Source organism: Odocoileus virginianus, chromosome 9, assembly GCF_023699985.2.
Source record: "Odocoileus virginianus isolate 20LAN1187 ecotype Illinois chromosome 9, Ovbor_1.2, whole genome shotgun sequence".
In the NCBI taxonomy this organism is placed as follows: domain Eukaryota; kingdom Metazoa; phylum Chordata; class Mammalia; order Artiodactyla; family Cervidae; genus Odocoileus; species Odocoileus virginianus.
The window spans coordinates 56,084,563-56,102,697 of NC_069682.1; the positions used below are offsets into that span (position 1 = coordinate 56,084,563).

The 18,135-nt window shown below is 54.5% G+C and overlaps 1 protein-coding gene and 1 long non-coding RNA gene across 2 annotated transcripts in view; one reads left to right on the forward strand and one right to left on the reverse strand.

Moving 5' to 3' along the window:
* The window catches only part of LOC110141830 (uncharacterized), a 57,691-nt gene that overhangs the window by 30,903 nt on the left and 8,653 nt on the right, over positions 1–18,135 (reverse strand). The gene's annotated exons all lie outside the window — the stretch shown is intronic.
* Positions 2,602–17,251, forward strand: SCRT2 (scratch family transcriptional repressor 2). The gene is made up of 2 exons (XM_020900851.2): positions 2,602–3,599; positions 14,653–17,251. Exons 1-2 carry the CDS (start codon positions 3,467–3,469, stop codon positions 15,435–15,437), a joined length of 918 nt encoding a protein of 305 aa, XP_020756510.2. The 5' UTR covers positions 2,602–3,466; the 3' UTR covers positions 15,438–17,251.

Sequence of the window (18,135 nt, forward strand, 5' to 3'; positions counted from 1 at the left end):
AAACAGGAGAGTGAAAAAACTGGCTTAAAACTCAACATTCAAAAAACTAAGATCATGGCATCTGGTCCCATCACTTCATGACAAATAGAAAGAGAAAAAGTAGAAACAGTGACCATCTTTATTTTCTTGGGTCCCAAAATCACTGTTGATGGTGACTGCAGCCATGAAATTAAAGATGCTTGCTCCTTGGAAGGGAAACTATGACAAACCTAAACAGCATATTAGAAAGCAGAGACATCACTTTGCCGACAAGGGTCTGTATAGTCAATGCTATGGTTTTTTCCAGTAGTCATGCATGGATGTAAGAGTTGGACCATAAGGAAAGCTGAGCGCCAAAGAATTGCTGTTTTTGAATTGTGGTGCTGGAGAAGACTCTTGAAAGTCCCTTGGGCTTCAAACAGATCAACCCAGTCAATCCTAAAGGAAATCAACCCTGAACATTCCTTGGAAGGACTGATGCTAAAGCTGAAGCTCCAATGTTTTGGGCATTTGATGCAAAGAGCAGACTCATTGGAAAAGACCCTGATGCTGGGTAAGATTGATGGCAAAAGGATAGGGGGGCGACAGAGGATGAGATGGCTGTATAGCATCATCGACCAATGGACATGACTTTGAGCAAACTCTGGGAGATAGTGAAGGATAGGGGAGCCTAGCATGCTGCAGTCCATGGGGTCAAAAAGAGTCAGACATGACTTAGCAACTGAACAACAACTACAACTTACCCCATTGTCATTCACTCATGATTTATTGAACACCTTCTGGGTTTGGGCCCTGCCAACTTCCTGACCTCATCTCCTCCCACTCCTTGCTGTTCCTAAACTGGCCCAAGCTCATTTTTGCCTCAGAGTCTTTGAACTTGTGAAGCCTCTGCCTGGAGCTCTCTTTCTCTGGCTTCTCCCATGGCTGGCTCCATCTCATCACTCAAGTCTCTGCTTAGATGTCACCTCTTCCAGGAGACCCTTGCTGGCCACCCTGTCTAGGAACCAGCACCCTCCACTGCTCACCCAATTTTATGTCCCTTGAATGTCACCTCCAAGGAGACCAGGGACTAGGACTGTTGAGGTTACCACCTATTAGGTAGAACCCCACAAACACGTGTTAGATGAATCTTGGGTGCTCCAGGCACAACTGTACTTACAGAACACACACAGAATGAGCACCCACTATATGTAAGTGCTCATCAGCAGGCTTACATACCCACTATATGCAAGCCCATTTTATAAGATGGGAAACTGAGGCACAGAGAAGTTGAATAACTTGCTTAAGATCTCATGGTTAGTAAGTAGAGGAGCTGGGATATCCTACTGCATGTTGCAAGAGTATGCTGAGCCAAACACAGGACAGAGTCACACAGCTCAGGGGCCAATGGGCAAGCTGGCCATTGTAGGAAGTCAGGGACACTTCCCAGAAGAAGTGATGCCTCAGCTATGCCAATGCAGGGTTCCTCTGAACAGAAGAACCAGAGCAGAGGCCAAGGAGAGAGCAGTAAGTCTGCAAGACGAGAAGTCAGCTTGTGTGGCTGGAGTAGGGAATACTGAGTGAGTCATGAGTTCGGGGGTGTGGTCACCTCAACTCTCTGTGACTGAGGTTAAAAAAAGTCCCAGAGGGTAAAATGTGGGACAATATCTCTGAGAAGATGGGCAGGACCCTCCATATCATTCAGGACCTTGGCAAGACTAGGGGTCCAAATTTTATTCTAAGATTTCTAAGCAACACCTCACAATTTGCATGAGGTCCCAAAGGACCACAGGAGTCTCCGGAAATTTCTGCTGACTCCCTGTGGGACGCTGGGCACCTCTGCAGCCTCTCTTAGTCTTCAAGGGTCTCAGTCTCCCAACTGATATTAGATGACCCAGTCCCAAAAGCACAACCCCACTCCATCAGTCTAGCATCCCATAAACAGAATGCTGTTAACCAATGAGATCTTGACATTCCTAGAGTCTGATTCCGGGACTCTTGTGCTCTGGCCATCACATACTTGCTAAGGCCGACCCACCACCATGGCACTTTGCCAAGCAGCCTCTCTGGGCAGGGGGTTGCATTCTCCTGCTCCTTGGTCCTACCCAGATATGGGAGCTCCCCTAGGTTTTGGCTGGATTGGGGGGGGGGGGGTGGGTTTCTGCTGAGATCCTCCTGGAGACAAAGGAGCTGACCTGCAAAGAGTTCCAGCGGGAGCCCCGCTCCCCCTCCCTTCCCCCCTCTCCCTTCCCAGTCCACGTGTCTCTATTGTCTGCTCCCCGCTTCAGGGAAAGACACAGCCTCGGATGTGTCAAAACCACCACCCCCCGGCAGCAGGGAAATTAATTACTGGACGATTTTCACTTCCTCTTGCAGCGCCCGCCTGAGCTAGGCACCAGAACAGGACTGGCTGAGCTAGACTGGGCATCAGCAAGGGGGACTTGCTCCCCTCATCAGTTCTGGAAGAAGAAAGTTGAACCCCAAACCCAACAGGAAGCTTCAGTGGGAGGCCAAGCTGGGGAGGGGGGATGACTTCCCCTAGTTAAAGCTGAGTGTCCAAACGGGCCCCTTCAAAACTAGGGGACGGGGAGGAGGCTGGAGGTAGGGGGGCGTCTGCCGCTGGCGAGCTCACACTCTTCTCTGCATTCCCTTCCTTGTGTCCCCATGTGCCTGAACCCCGCCTGCTCAGACTGTTCTACCTCCTCTCCTCTCTCCTCCTGTCTTGCATTTCTCTTCCCCTTTCTTTGCATCCCCTGGGTTGCTTTCTTTTTGTGTATCTGGAGGTCTCTTTTTCTCCCGTGGGTGTGTGTTGTTACTTCTCTCCGTCTCTGCCTTTCTCTCTCTCTCTCTCGCTCTCTCTCTCTCTCTGTCGTGTCTTTTTGTCCTTATCTTGGTCTCTGCTCCTATTTCTATCTCTTTCACTGTGTATGTATCTCTCTTTTTCTGTATGTCTCTTTCTGTCTGTCTCTGTGTATCTCATCTCCGCGCTCTCTCTCCTCCTTGTTCCCCCTCCCCCCCGCCCCCCTTTCTCCGTCTCTCTCTATCTCTGCTTTTCTCGCCCTCACTTTCTCCCCTCCTGCCTGCCTGGGCTCCCTGCGCCTGGCCTGCCCCCACCGCCGCCGGTTCAGGGGAACGTGTGCGGAGCGATTGTCCTGGGGGACATTTGATGGATTAGAGCGCTGAACAGTTCCATTGCTGGGGACCACCTGATCTCCTCCAGCCTGCGTCCCATATAAAGCCGGCAGCCGGAGTGCTGAGCACAGCTCCAGCGATCGCCTGTCTGAGAGCCTCCGCCGCCGCCGCCGCCGCCAAGCCCGAGCGGGAGCCAGAGCTACAGCCGGGGCCGCCGCCACCGGTGCCGGCTCCGCGCTGCCGCCCGCCCGCCCGCCCGCTGGGAGCTGTCCAGTGCTGAAACCCCGCGCAGACAGCCAATCGCGCCCGGCTGGCCTCCTCCCCCCGACCAGGGCCCCTCGCAAGTGCCCCCGCCGAGTCCCACGCCAGTCGCACCATGCCCCGCTCCTTCCTGGTAAAGAAGATCAAAGGCGACGGCTTCCAGTGCAGCGGGGTGCCGGCCCCCACCTATCACCCCTTGGAGACCGCCTACGTACTGCCTGGAGCCCGGGGGCCTTCCGGGGACAACGGTGAGTGGGACCCGGCGGGGGGGAAGAAAAGGGGAGGGGAGTTCGGGCCCTCCCCAACTCGGGCCACGAGGAGGGGTGCGCGCGGCAGGGAACCCCGGGAGGAGATCTTCCTGGCTGTGGGCGCCTCCCGGGCTTCCCGAGGGCCGGGCAGGCGGGGCAAGGGCCAGGTTCGTACAATGGGAAAGTCGCAGGGTCGGCCCATCCCGCCGCTGAGTGAGCGTCAGCCTGGACTTTGAAAGTTGTGGCCCTAGGTTGGTACTGGAGTGAGGGATGGTGAGAGAGAGTGGTGTCCATTAAGGGTTAGTGCTGGGGGGCTAATGCACAAGGCATTCTAAGGGTCCCTCCTCCTGGTTGAGGGAAAGAGGCTGGTTGTTCGAGAGTGCTCTCTTGATGGGGAAGGTAAACTGGCCTGGACCACCAGTCCCTGGGGAGAGAGGGTTGGCTCCCTAGGGGTAGCTGGGGGCACCCTCTTTCCCTTCAAGCCTGCTCCCCCTGGTGATGCCAGACAAGTCTTCTCAGCCCCCTCTCTCAGCAACTCTTTTGTTACCCTCAGCCACATGCCTGCCAAAGGCTGGGCCTGTCCTGGGGACTGAGAGGAAGAGGGAATTTCTAGGAGGGGTTCCCCCAAGGTGGCTCTTGGTCTCCTGGGCCGCACCCCCTTCCCCCCTCCAGTTTCTCACTCCCCTCTAGAGCCAGCCCTGCTGTTTCTTGTCAGTCCCCCACCCCCAACACACTCTATTTCTTTTCAGAGCAAGTTCCTATAGTGACGAGGGTTTGGGGGACAAGAGAGGTCACTCAGGCCCAAAAAGGGGTGATCTCTGGAGGTAGTGGGGAAAAATCAGAGCCTGGTTCTGTGGACCCCACCCCCCATCAAGGGGATCACAAAAGGGTTCTCCTCTGATGGTCCCCACCAGGACAGGTGTCTGAAGAGCAGGCATCCCTTTGGCAGTAAATCTGACATCACATGTGGCATCAGCTTTGGGGTATGCGTATGTGTGTTGTATGTGTGTGCGTGCGTATGTGTGTGTGTAAGTGGGAAGGAAAGAGGAGAGAGAAAAAGGAGAAAAGAAAGGGCTGAAGATGAGGAGGTAACTGAGATGGCAAAGACAGGAGGGTGGGAGCTTCTGCCTCAGGGATTTCCAAGCACTTCGCCCACATTCCATCACTCTGCCAAGCCAGGTAGCAAGAGGGCGCTGGGTAAAATGCTCTGTGACCTCATCAAGGTCAAAGAAATTAGGGAGCAAACAGGGATACAGCTCCAGCCCCTCACCCCCTGACCTCCCCCAGATCCCCAAGAGAACCAACCCCCTTTTCTTTGCCCCACGTTTCTTATTCTACTGTCCTCTTTCTTGACCCCAGGGGCTCTTGGGGTTGAGGACTGAATCCCAGGGATATGGCTGGGCTTATCTGAGTGCTGGCAGGACAGAGGGTGGACCTGGGGCCATGCCAGGGCCGGGGACCTCGGTAGAAATGGAAATGCCTGTAAGCCTAAGATGTCGATCCCTTGGAGGACGGACACAAAGCCCTGGGTTCCTGCCCACTGAGGGCCCCTTGGTCCTGTCCCAGGCCAGCTGAGGAAACCCAGAGAAGCCCAGAGAATTTCTCATGCACAGCCAAAACTGCAGACTGTTCCTCGGGAGGGAGGCAGGAATGCCTTGCCTTGAATTCAGTCCAAAAAAGCTTTGAAAAGAGCCTCTGAGCAAATAGTGGGAAGCGAGGTAAGGGCCAAGCCATCAGCAGGGATGTTCTACCAGCTTTAACCCCCTAGAACCACCCTGTCCTTGGCCCTTACCCTAAAGGGCTCCAGACCAGCTCCTTCTGGGGAATTGTGAGGTTGTCCTGACAGTCTGATATCTGGCCTGGAACTCTGGGAGGCCTGGGCTGTAGGTCTCTGACTTGCTATGTGACCTTGGGCAAGTGCCTTTCCTTCTCTGATCTTCCATCTCCTCAACAGTGAAAGAATTTGGATGGCATGATCTAAGCATCCTTCCAACTTTGACAAGCTCAGTTTCTGTGAAGGTCAAGTGTGGGGTGGGAGGCATTGGAGATGATGATGAGGGTCTAACAGAATGCAGGGGGCCATTGTCAGGGTTTCTGTAGGGCTCCATTTACCATCTGATGTCTGGCTGAGGGTGGCAGAGTTTCTGAGGCCAAGCACTTTTCTTGGCTTCAGTCTCTGCAGGCAGCCCAGGGCAGAGGACAGGTACTCTGCCCTAGCTGCCCTGACAGCGTCTGCAGTAAATGGTTAGTGCCAGAGACCAAGGGTGACCCTTCAAGCCTGAGTATGGCTGGGAAACACAGAGTCTGCCTTATTTGTGATGGGACGGGGGGGGGGGGGGCTCTTCCATCCCTGGGGTGTGGCCAGACTGGGAAATGAAGGCTCCTGCATCCCACGGGTGGGTAGGGGTGCTGGGGGTCCTCGGAGAGCCTGCCGGCATCTAGTGGTCCGTTGTCTCCGCTCTGCCGGAAATAACCTTGCTGAGCGTTTGAGGGAAGTGTGAAAAATTGCTGAGCCGACGTTTTTCTCTCCCAGCGTGTGTAAGTGTGCTGGGTAAACAAGGAGAAAGAGAGGAGGGGGGGAGGTGAGGAGAGTGAGGGAGAGCAGGAGGGGGGAAGGAGAAAGGAGGGAGGGAAAGGGGGAGAGCCTGGGGCTGGAGATAGTTCCAGTTATTAGAAAGATCCTCTTACAAGCCATTCCTGCAGCAACAACGGCTGCAGGGTCAGGGAGACCAATGGGAGGGGAATCTGGGATGGGGGTGGTGGGCAGGAAGGGAGCCTGTGAATGTGGAGGTCAGGGGAACCACAGGCTCCTGACTGATGAAGATGCAAGACCCCAAATTAAAGAGTACCCCCAGCCCAGGGAAAGCTTGGGAGTGCTGGAGAATTCCTGGAGGACTCCTCCTCCTCCACACACACACACACACACACACACACACACAACAGCAGCCTCCGTGGGCCTGGCAGAGGGTGTGGCAGGTACATCTGGGCTCCAGGCTCCCCCTGAATGCACCTAAATAGGGAAGAAGCCCCACAATGGGGCAAGTTCTAGGTTTCTCTGCAGCACTCCCCAAAGAAGGGAGAGCAGATCTAATTTCATCATCCTCTCCAACGTAATGCCTCTTTTCTCCCCCTCTTGCTTCTCCACTGCTTTCTGCCTCTGTGTAGCCCTCCCTTCCCCTCCTTTCCCCTGGGTGATTCTGAGCACAGATTCAGTCCCTCGATGAGATGGCAATTCACATCCTCCCAACCTTCTCAGAACCTCATCCTCCAACTCCATCAAACTTCCCCCTTCCCAGGCCTGGGCTCCATCCTGGGGAATGCTAGGGACTCCTCCATCTGAGAGAAGGAAGCTGCCCACCCAGCTGCACACCAGTGGTCTCCATGGACCCACAGACATCTTCACTGCCCCGGAGTATCGACCTCTCCACACACCCTAACTCTGAACTCCAGCTGGATGCCAGGTCCTCCATCCTCTTAACCCCCACCACGTCCTGCCCTCATACTCCTTCAGAGTACATCCGACTCAGGCAGATGAGGGATCAATGCCAATCCAATAACGCAGTTGTCTGCCCTCCACAGCTACATTAAGCCTCCCCAGCAGCTGAGGAAGCGCTCCTACTTCTGCCCATGGGCTTCTCTAGTTGACCACATTATACCAGCACCCGCTTCCGCTCACTCCTTCTGATGGCGCCGAGGAGTCGCCCCAGTCCGGGCCTGGGAATCTGCTCAAAGTCCCCAATTGCCACACGTCTACCCCACACTTTAGAAAGCCTATTTGGGGTGCAGGGATGCAAAAGGGCATCCCCAGTCCCTTGGCAGAGGGAGCTCAGAGAGGGCCGTGGAGGTGTCAAAGGACACACAGCAGGCCCGCCTGAGTGTTCTTTAACCACCTCTGCCCCTGGCATCTTGGTCTTGGTCCAGGACCAAGGTCAAGCTTAGAGACATGGCAGAGGTTCAGGTTCAAAATCCATGTCCAACCTTCATTCTAGGACAAGGTCTGAAGTCTAGTTCCAAGGTCAATGTCCCAGGTTACAGGCTCACTTCAAAATTCAAAACAAATCCATGTCCAAGTTCAAGTTTCAATCCATGTTCAAGTCAACATTCATGCTCCAGGATCCAGATCTGGATCCAGATCCAATTTCTAGTCCAAGGTCGTGTCCAGGTCCATTCTCAAGGCTGGCCAGTTCAAGTCTTAGAGCCAGTTTCCTCTGAAGCTCTGAACTAATCTTCCCCTACCCGAACCTCAGTTTCCCTCTTACAAAAAAAAGCAGTCGAACTTGATCTCTTTCAGCTCTGGCCTTCCAGGGACCCAAAACTCTATTTTTTAAAAAATCTGTCAGCAGGAATGTGCAATAAAAGGGATGGGATACTGAATATGGGATACTGAATCTGGGGTCCATGTCCCCCTTAAGCCTGGGGTCACAAGGGGGACATGAAGGAACCAGGCTGAATGTCCACTCTTCAGACAGTCTCAGATTTTGGCTTCTGATAGAGGTCAGGAGAGTATATCAAGTCCCTACGGCAGCATAGCAATTTATACATCCCAAACACACACGCATACACACACAGAGTGGGCTCAGGGCAGCAAGCGCAGAGTGCAGGCGAAGGTCAGCTTCAGCCTCCAGAGCGAAGCTGAGGTTGGAGAGGTGGCTTGCCTGAGATGACAAGGGCATAGGCGGTGCATGTATCACCCCTCCCGGTGGGTGCTCCATACACGTTCCCAGGGACCCCCCCAGCCTAGGGGCGCTCTCGGGGCGGGGTGGGGGGGCTGTGAGATGCTGCTGGGAGAGATGAGGCCCCGGAACTCTTGGCTTCCTTCCAGCTGTGGTCTCCCCTGGGATGGAGTAGCTGCCGCCAGCCTTTGGCTAAGAAGGGAGGTTGGCATGGGCCCTCTGCCTCTTCTGGAGCACAGAGAGGGTAGGGAAGGAAGCAGAGGGCCCAGAGAGACAATGTACATTATACAAGACACCAGGTCTCCAGAAGGAGGCCCAGAAAGGGCCCCAGAGATGCCTGGGAGGGCGCGGGAGGCTGCTCCACCCAACAGTGCTGGGCAACTCCAGACCGTCAGCCACCAGGCCTATTTCCACAACCCCTTGAAAAATCCTCCCTATTGATTCCTGCAGAGCTGTGGACCTCCCTGTGGGCCACAGGAATTGGGTCACAGTCAGGAAAAACCAGAATCTGGGGGATTTCAGGAGGCGGGGAGAGTGGGGAGAGGCTCTGGAGTGCTCTCAACATTCCCTGGGTTTGAGTCAGTGGGCACGAGCCCCACACCCTACAGCCCTGGTCATGTTGGGCCAGACCCCACTCTGTCCCCCACTCATCTGGACCCAGGGGCCCCCTCCCCAGTGGGCAGGTATACCAGCTGCCAGGCCCTTGGAGGAGGTGGGTGTCATTTCTGGTCCAGTGCCTGGGGAACTGCGAACAAAGATGCTATAATAAGGGGAGGGGGAGGCACCAGCCCCTTTGCCCAGCTCTGTGAGCAGACAGGAGAAACTATTTTTATCCCGCTTTGCTGCTGACAGACCTGGCTTTCTGCTCAGCTGGCTGGAGCTGATTCTCAAGGCCCGAGGCCCTGGCACAGCAAGACGCAGCTCTAAATATATTCATGCAGCAGCCCCTCCAGCCCCCCACCTAGCAGGGCCCAGCCCTCCTCGGGAAAGTGGGCTACCTGGGAAGCTGGCCCATCACTAGGCCCCCTCTTCTACCCAACTAGAGACAGGGAAGTGAGATTTGGGCTGGAGATTCCCTGGAGGAAGTCTGGGACACTGGGAACCTGAGGGAGACTGGGAAAAACAGCACCGGCCTGGGAGGCAGAAGGCCAGCCTAGCTCTGGTGGGAACTTGCTTTGTGACCTGGCAAAGGCCCCTCTCTGGGCCTCAGCTTCCATAGAGGTAGGGTACTGGAGCGAGTGGCCACTACGTTCCCTTAGACACGAGCTAACGAATGTAAAATACCGAGCAGGGTGCCTGGTACACAGTAAGGGCTCAAGCAGGGTTAGTCATTACTTTTATTAATTATTTACAAAGGTTTACAAAGGGCTGGTGCATTTTCTAGAAGAATAGCTTCGCCCCACCCCCAATACCCCGTCATTACACCAGACACAGGCCAACTAGGTGGTGAAGAAACTCACCGCCCCTGCCTCCCACCAACTGAAAATCTTCCCTCCCTCAACAGGTCTCCATGCCTGCTCAGGGGTTCGGGGGGAAAAAACACAGATTCTGGAGGATTTCAAGCCTTACTCCTCCTCCAGTGACCTTGAGCAACTCCTCTGCCCTCTCCAGGCCTCCGGGCTTAGTGCAGTGCCTGGCACAGGGGGTGGGCACAACGGCAGCTGGAAGCAGCAGTGCTTCTCAGAGATTCCCCCCACCCTCATCTCAGGGGGTCAGACAGTTGGGAGAGACAATGTTTGTGAAATGCCCACACCTGATTTCTCATAAAATTCCCTTGCAAAATTTTTTAAAATGTATTCTGGACCTTCAGTCTAAAATATCAAAACTCTTGAGCAGGGAAAATCAAAAGTCATTCTCAGGTGATATACATGACATCTCCACTTCTCCTAAGTGTTTCTGAGCCTTCCTTATAGCCCCATGTGACTGGAGGGGCTCTGTTCTATCCCTCAAATGGGGCACTGGAGCCCAGAGAGGCTTTGTGACTTACCCATGGTCACACAGATGGAATATGAGTAAAAGAGTCAGTCTTGTCTCCCTGGGTCCCTGGCCCTCCCTGCCTCTATCTGTTTCCAAAAAAGAGAGGCCTATCTCACCCTGTCGGCAGGGAGACAGGTAACTCATCCTTCTATGGTCACCTGTAGGACAGAGGGAGGCATCTAAAACCTGTGTGAGTTCCATGCAAGGAGTCAGAAAAGCACTGCCTCTATAGTGTCCTAAAGGATTCTGCAGGGTTGAGGTCCAGAGAGGTGAGGTGGTTTGCCCAAGGTAACACAGCAGCCTGAGATGACCCACGTGTGTCCCCTTCACTCTTTAGCAGATTAGAGGGTATCACTAGAAAATATAGGAACAATAATAATGACAATTAAATAACAGCTTGAGAGTCTACTGTGTGCCAGGCATTGAACTAAGCATTGTACACCATTAATTCGGTCAGTCCTTTTATAAGTTTCTTTATCCAGATGCAGCACAAAAAGGTTTAATAACTTGCCCAAGGTCAGATGGGCTTTCCTGGTGGCTCAGCTGGTAAAGAATCTGCCTGCAACGCGGGAGACCTGGGTTTGATCCCTGGGTTGGGAAGATCCCCTGGAGAAGGGAACAGCTACCCACTCCAGTATTCTGGCCTGGAGAATTCCATGGAATGTATAGTCCATGGGGTCACAAAGAGTTGGACATGACTGAGCAACTTTCACTTTCACTTTCAAGGTCACATAGCTAGGGAAAGGTCTGTGAGTCTGAGAATGAGATGGAGCTGATAGGGATTGGGGGGTAGGTGACAGGACAACGGGCATCATTGAGGGGTCCGTTCAGCCACGATGCAACAAGGGTCTTTCGAGCATCTCAGTCAACCTTCTACAGGTAAAGACAGAGTCCAGAGAGGTTAGGCAACCTGATCACGATCACAAAGGAAGTTAGAACCACCTCCACCAAGACGACCACAGAAAACTCTCATGCAACCCTCAACTCCCACCCCACAACTCATGCCAAACTCCGCAGCTGCTAGCCACCATGTCTGGCCCCACAATTCCTGACCAGAAGGCAATTCCGCATCTGTCCCTAAGCAGAGGCTCAGCCTTTGAGGTGCCAGTATTTCTATATAGAGATCCCCAGCAACAGGAGGGAGTACTGCAGTACTAAAAGTCACCACCAGAGGGCACCACAGAAAGTCCCGCTAGGGCAAGGACTGCCCAGACCATTGAGCTGTTATCAATTTTCTGGATCACCAGTTTTCTCATCAGAGCGTGAGCCAGAACCTACACATCTTGGGTGAGGAAACAGTGGCCCAGGTTGGAGGTGCAAGATGTGTCTGTGCATATGCCAAGAAAACTGTAGGTTTCCAGCACAGAAACCCACCTGGGGAGATTGTTATTGTTCAGAGTAACAGCCAACATGTATCACGCCAGGCACTGGGTTGGAATCCTGGCTCTAAGTTACTAGCTGCACAACCCTGGGTATGGTGCTTAACAACTACTTTATGCCTCAGTTTCCTCATCTGTAAGATGGTACCAACCTCAGAGCCATGAGGGTGGGATGCATTCGTGTGTAAAACCTTTAAACAGTATCAGACACAAGAGTGCTCTGGGAATGTTGGTTATTTGTTCACTTTTCACTTATTGTTTGTTTATTCATGGACTCTGTACTACAAACTGTGTGAGTTAGGTGCTTTTATTTTCCCCTATTTCACAGCTGGGGTAACAGAGGCATAGAGGGGTCAAACACTTTGTCTAAGATCACACAGCCAGCAATAGTAAAGTTGGAACTCAATCCTGGTAGTCTGGTACCAAAACTGTGCCCTTAACCAATATGCCATCATTCCTTAATAATAGCATATCCAAGGTCACATGATCAGTGACCCCCTCCAAATGGATTCTATACTATCCCCATACCCAGAGAACAGAGCAGAGATGCAGGAAGACGTACAACTTGCTGTAGGTCACCCAGTTAGAATCAGTGTCAAGGAAATCAAGTTGTCCCAAGATCTGGTAGACAGAATGGTCCTGGCAGACCCTGCTCCACTAGGGACTGAGGCTGGCCTGGCGAATCTTCATCACCCATTCACCACCCATTTCACAAATACTTACCAAGTGCTCACTAGCTGGAGCTCTGCCAGTAGATGAACAATCCAGCCATGCCCCCTCCTCCCAGCGTGTGGAAGAGGAGCAGCGCAGTGGGTTCCAACTCTTGTCCCACCTTGAGCAAGTACCACCACCACTCTGCATCTGTTTCCTTATCTGTAACACAAGTATTTTTGTGGTGATTCAGCAAGGTGACGGGAGTGAAGCACTTAGCACAGAGCTTGGTACTTAGTATCTTCTTCAGTTGCTCAGTCGTGTCCGACTCTTTGCGACCGCATGGACTGTAGCCCACCAGGCTCCTCTGTCCATGGGATTTCCCAGGCAAGATTGCTGGAGTGGGTTGCCATGTACTTCATAAGTGCTCAGTAAATATCAGCTAGTATTATCATTATCATCAATAATCACAATGGGAAGAAACACAGAAGAAAGAGGGTATCTAGGCATGCCTAACAGGTATTTGACTCAGTCTGAAACAACACTCCTTGAAAGTTTGGGGGGCTTTAGTACCAGGCCTGATTCCTAGAGTGGGAGGAAGGGGAACCTCCAGATGAAAGGCAGACAGGAGGGGGGAATGGGGTGCTGAGAGGCTGCAAACCCGCCCCATTATAAAACTGCCACCACCATTGCCCTCTCTGCATCTGACCAGTGCCCTCCCTACTGAGTCTTCCACCTCCACAACCCCCAGTCATTGTGTGTAGAGGTCCCTGCTGGGCAGTTGAAGGGACAGGGCTAAAAAATAAAGGTACACTTTCTGGGCCGGGGTGCCTTCTGCACAGACTTCACCCTGTGACCATCCCAAAGGCCAGAAGAGAGGCAAAAGCACAAAGGCTGAAGCAGGCAGGTTGTTTCAAGGGATGAATGCTCTGAAACCAGTCCCCTGCTTACAAAGCCCTCTTCCACCTGCTCATTTGAATCAAGGATGCTAGGGGTGGTGGAGGGTCATATTTCCCGCTTTGCTACTCCGGGTAAAGAAGCCTAACCCCCACTGTTTTTTGCAATCAAAGGACAAGGGAAATAATTGGTATTTCAGGGCCAGTTTCATAAGTTTGTGTAATATCTGCCAGAAACTCTCCTGGGAGCCCAGGTCCCAGGGCCCTCAGGGAGGGTGCTGGGACCAGGCAAGGCCCAGGGAGGCAGAGTCAAATCAGGGTGGTCCCTGCACTTGGAAAGCCCCTGTAGAATGCCCTGGGAGGGTGCCAGCCCACCCACCCAACAGTCACTAGATCCTGAAATGGACAGGATTTCTGATCCAACTCTAGAGAGGAAGGAGGGGCTCAGAAGGGGGATGAATCTCACAAGGGGACTCCAGAAGGCTTCCAGTGGAGCAGGGAGCAAAACGGGCTTGGGAGCAAATTACAAGGACATGCCCTTCTTGGAGCATTTATTACATGCCACATACTTGACCTCTTTTAAATCCCCCAGCAACCCTGGGAGGTGGGTTTAACAGGACTGTGATTCGTTCATGCAATGTCTATTCTTTGTACACCTCCTTTGAGCCAGACACGTGCTGGGCACACAGATCTCACCCCGAGAAGCTCACCGTCTGGTGAGGGGCGGGGGGCAGACAATTAAATAATCTTCAGTGAAGTCGCTTTTTCAAGCAAGTAAAAAGCATAATTGTAAGAGCTAACATTTATACAGCAATTACTGTGTGCTCTTTCTTTACTTCCTTATATGTAAAATGGGAGTTAAAACAGGATCTACTTCATAGGGTCAGTGATGACTAAATGAGTTAACGAGAGTAAAGCATGGAGGCGGAGCTTGGTGCACAGGAACAATTAATGCATGGCTCTTTTCGTTACTTTACTCAGTCCTTCCCAAAGACCCTGGGAAGGAGTGTCCGATCATAAGCTCCATTTTGCAAGTGAGGAAGCTAAGATTCAGATATGTCAAAGGACTCGAATGACAGAATGCTGCTGGAATAAAGAAAGCCTGGGTTTTGGCATCAGGCTGCCAAGGTTTGGATCCCGGCTTCACCAAATACTTGGGGGCTTAGACTATATGCCTCAGTTTCTCTCTCTGTACAGACTATACAACAATACCTTCCCTGCGTGGCCTTGAGCACTTAAGAAGATAGTCAACACCAAGTCAGTAGAATTCAACCCCACAGTGCTCCACAAGGATGGAGGTGGGTGATTTTTATTGCGGCCCACGGAGTTAGGATCTGAACAGGGTCATCCTGACCCCAGAACCACAGAAGCAGGATAGCGACTGCTGCTATACAAGCAAACTTCAGTTCCCAAAGAGAGGCCACGGGGTCGCCTCCTGGGCGCTTCACCTTCCCCGCCCTTGTCTCATCCCCTCCAGGTTACGCCCCGCACTGCCTGCCCCCCAGCAGCTACGATGCGGACCAGAAGCCAGGCCTGGAGCTGGCGCCAGCCGAGCCCGCGTACCCGCCGGCGGCCCCGGAAGAGTACAGCGACCCCGAGAGCCCTCAGTCCAGCCTGTCGGCGCGCTACTTCCGCGGGGAGGCGGCCGTGACCGACAGCTATTCCATGGACGCCTTCTTCATCTCGGACGGGCGCTCGCGGCGGCGGCGCGGCGGGGACGCGGGCGGCGCGGGGGACGCCGGGAGCGGCGGGGGGCGCGCGGGGCGCGCGGGGACGCCGGCGGGCGGCGGGCACCGGCACGCGTGCGCCGAGTGCGGCAAGACGTACGCCACGTCGTCGAACCTGAGCCGCCACAAGCAGACGCACCGCAGCCTGGACAGCCAGCTGGCGCGCAAGTGCCCGACGTGCGGCAAGGCGTACGTGTCCATGCCCGCGCTGGCCATGCATGTGCTCACGCACAACCTGCGCCACAAGTGCGGCGTGTGCGGCAAGGCCTTCTCGCGGCCCTGGCTCCTGCAGGGCCACATGCGCTCGCACACCGGCGAGAAGCCCTTCGGCTGCGCGCACTGCGGCAAGGCCTTCGCCGACCGCTCCAACCTGCGCGCGCACATGCAGACGCACTCGGCCTTCAAGCACTACCGCTGCCGCCAGTGCGACAAGAGCTTCGCGCTCAAGTCCTACCTCCACAAGCACTGCGAGGCCGCCTGCGTCAAGGGGGCCGAGCCACCCCCGCCGCCGCCGCCCGCCGGCCCCACCAGCTGAGCTGCCCACCGCGCCCCCGGGTCCCCCAGCTGCGTCCCCCTGCCCACGGCCCTCGTGGGGACCCTACTCCCAGACCGGAACTTCTCTCTCCGACCCCCAAACCCAAAACTCGCTTCTGCCACTGTCTTCCCCAAGTACATCCCGACCCGCCTCGTCCTTACCGGCTACCAAGATTCGGACCTTGACCCGCTGTCCGCGCCCTCAAGGCTCCCAACTCAGGCACCAGGTCCGCACCTTTGCCGGGCCCCCTAGCCGGAATTTTCTCCCGTCCAGACCCTGCAGCTCTCCCCTTCTAACTTGCAGACCTTTCCTCTCACTTCCCAACTGCGTTTCAGGCCGGTTCTCTACTGGAGCCCCCCACTCTTAAGGCTTAAACCTTCAGTTGACTCTCATGCCTGCCATGGATTTCCCATCCACACCAGGACGCAGGCCTTAGGAATCTAATCCAGTCTGTCCCAGATCCCCCTGCCCTTACCTTGGCCTTAGTCTAGCCATTCACACACCACCTTCCTCATCCTCTGGGGGACCTTCTCACTCATTACCACCCCCTACTCTCTCCAGACCCCTCATCCCACTAGCAGCTCTCGACCCTCTGAGTTCACCTGACCTGGGGCAGACATGAGGGTCAGTTCAGGGCTCGGCCCCCTAATTGTAGCCCCTCTCTAACCCTGGGATAGCCCCTCCTTGGGCTTCCAGCCTCTCCAGCAGATTCTCTGAGCACTTTCCCTACCCACAGGACTACAGGTACCCTCTTTATCTGTTGGGGGAGGTCTGGGGCACCTCACAAATGCCCTTCTCCCCATCCGGCTGGGCCTCTCCAGTGTATTTATTTCTGTATTTATTTATTTATTTACTATTCTAATTAATCTCTTGCCCTCACCCAGTAATGGTCTGGCTTCCCCAGCTGGACTGGGAGGTCAGGGAGCCAGTCAAGGAGAGGGACAGCAAAGGCCATAGAAGGCTGTCCCCCCACCCAACACACCCCATTTCGGGGAGTGGGGAGAAGCCCTACCCTCATCAGAGCCTGAACTTGCTGGGGAAGGGGGCGTGAGAACGGGAGGGATAGCCTGCTGACCCTCAACTGGGGGGAGGGGGACATCAGGAGGTCAGTCTTGGGGCAGGTCCCCGCCCTCCTGAGCCTTCTATTCCCACTGCAGGGAGACCGGAAAGAGGAGCCTCCCCGATATGTTTCCTATTCATTCCTCTTCTTGAGGAACCCCAAGTTCCAGGGACCGACTGAGCCCCGGACCCACTGGGGCTTCCGGCCCGCTCCGCTCCGCTCCACGGGAGGAGCGCTCCCTCCCGCCACGTCTATGCAACTCTCCCGGGCAGAGGGGCCGGGGCTCCCAGCAGCCCCCCCCGTTGGCCGCCACTACCTCCCCCGCCGCGCTTTTGCATGCCCGGGCGAGGACCGAAGCACACACCTCCATGCTCGCGGGCCCTTGCCCCCTCTGCTTTAAGCACACGCCTCTGCCCCATCTCTAGGCGCCCAGCTCGGGGGCAGGAGTCCCAGAATCTCTGACCCTCCCCCCTCTTCCCTAAGCCGCAAATGAGGGTGGAGCCTGAACTTCCACCCCCCATCCCCCGAGGCAGGGGCACTTCTCTAGGGCTTCTCAGCTCCAGGCCCACCCGGGAAGGGATGCGGCAGGGATGAGGGGAGGGAGAGGGGATGCAGAAGCAATTATGGAGGGTGTTGATCCTGTAAATAGGAACTTCCGACAGCAATAATTTTCCATGCATGCTAAGCCTTTTGGCCATATTTTGTATGAGCGCTTGGCGCTCTCCCTCCCTTCTCCTCCCCCATCTCCCACCCCAGACTCACCTTCAGCAGTATTACTTGTAAGGCAATTCAGGGATATTAAAGGGACTTTGGCCACTCATCAGTGCCTCTAGACCTTGTGATGGGGACAAGTGCGGGTGGGGGGACATCTAAGAGGCAGCCAGATTTTTTTCCCACTCAATCCCTCCCCACCCCCCACCAGCCTGACCAGCCTGTAGCTGTCACCAGCAGTCACACAGCTCAAGGAGTCCCTTGACATCCACAAGATTCTGGGCAACCTCAGTCCTAAATGGTCCTCATATACTGGGATTGCAAACTGAAAGGGTTCAAGACCCAGATTAATAACATAAGTGAATGAGGCAGGCTGCCCTAAGACATTAGGGGATGGTGGCACCTGAAAACAGCAGGTCTCACCTTAATTGCGATTCAAATTAACTGCACCTCTCAAACAAATACAACCGTGGGCCAGATTTGTCCCTTGACAGCCAGTTTACAATCCCTATATTCTTCCCCACTTCACCCTTCTCTCTGGGCCGGCAGTGGGGGAGGTGGGTGTGTGTGTTCTGGCCAGTCCTATTGGTCATACAAGTGGCAAATGCAGGCATGCAAAAAGGTTGACTTTGGCTCAGCAACATTGTCCCAAAACTAGCAGCTGCCCCTGGAGCCTGTGAGCTACCTGTCACCAAAAGTGTTCAGTAAGCTCGTGGGGCACCAGTCCATCCTCCTTGCCAGCTGGCTTGGTGAGCTTTCAAAATGCAAATCTCTCCTTGCCTTACTAAACAACTTCACTGGGGACCACTAACATCGTGCCATTTAACTCCAACCCCCCAGCACAGACTCACAGGGTGGGGGTGTGCTCTGAGGGCACAATGCCAGGCTGGGGGTTTGGGAGTATAGGCTGGAACTCCATCTCCCTTT

What these genes read in the sequence shown, in the direction of transcription:
- SCRT2 (XM_020900851.2), top strand. Translation starts at nt 3,467, where the DNA reads ATGCCCCGCTCCTTCCTGGTAAAGAAGATCAAAGGCGACGGCTTCCAG. An exon ending in GGGGCCTTCCGGGGACAACG is followed by an intron (nt 3,600 to 14,652) that starts GTGAGTGGGACC and finishes CATCCCCTCCAG; the next exon opens with GTTACGCCCCGCACTGCCTG.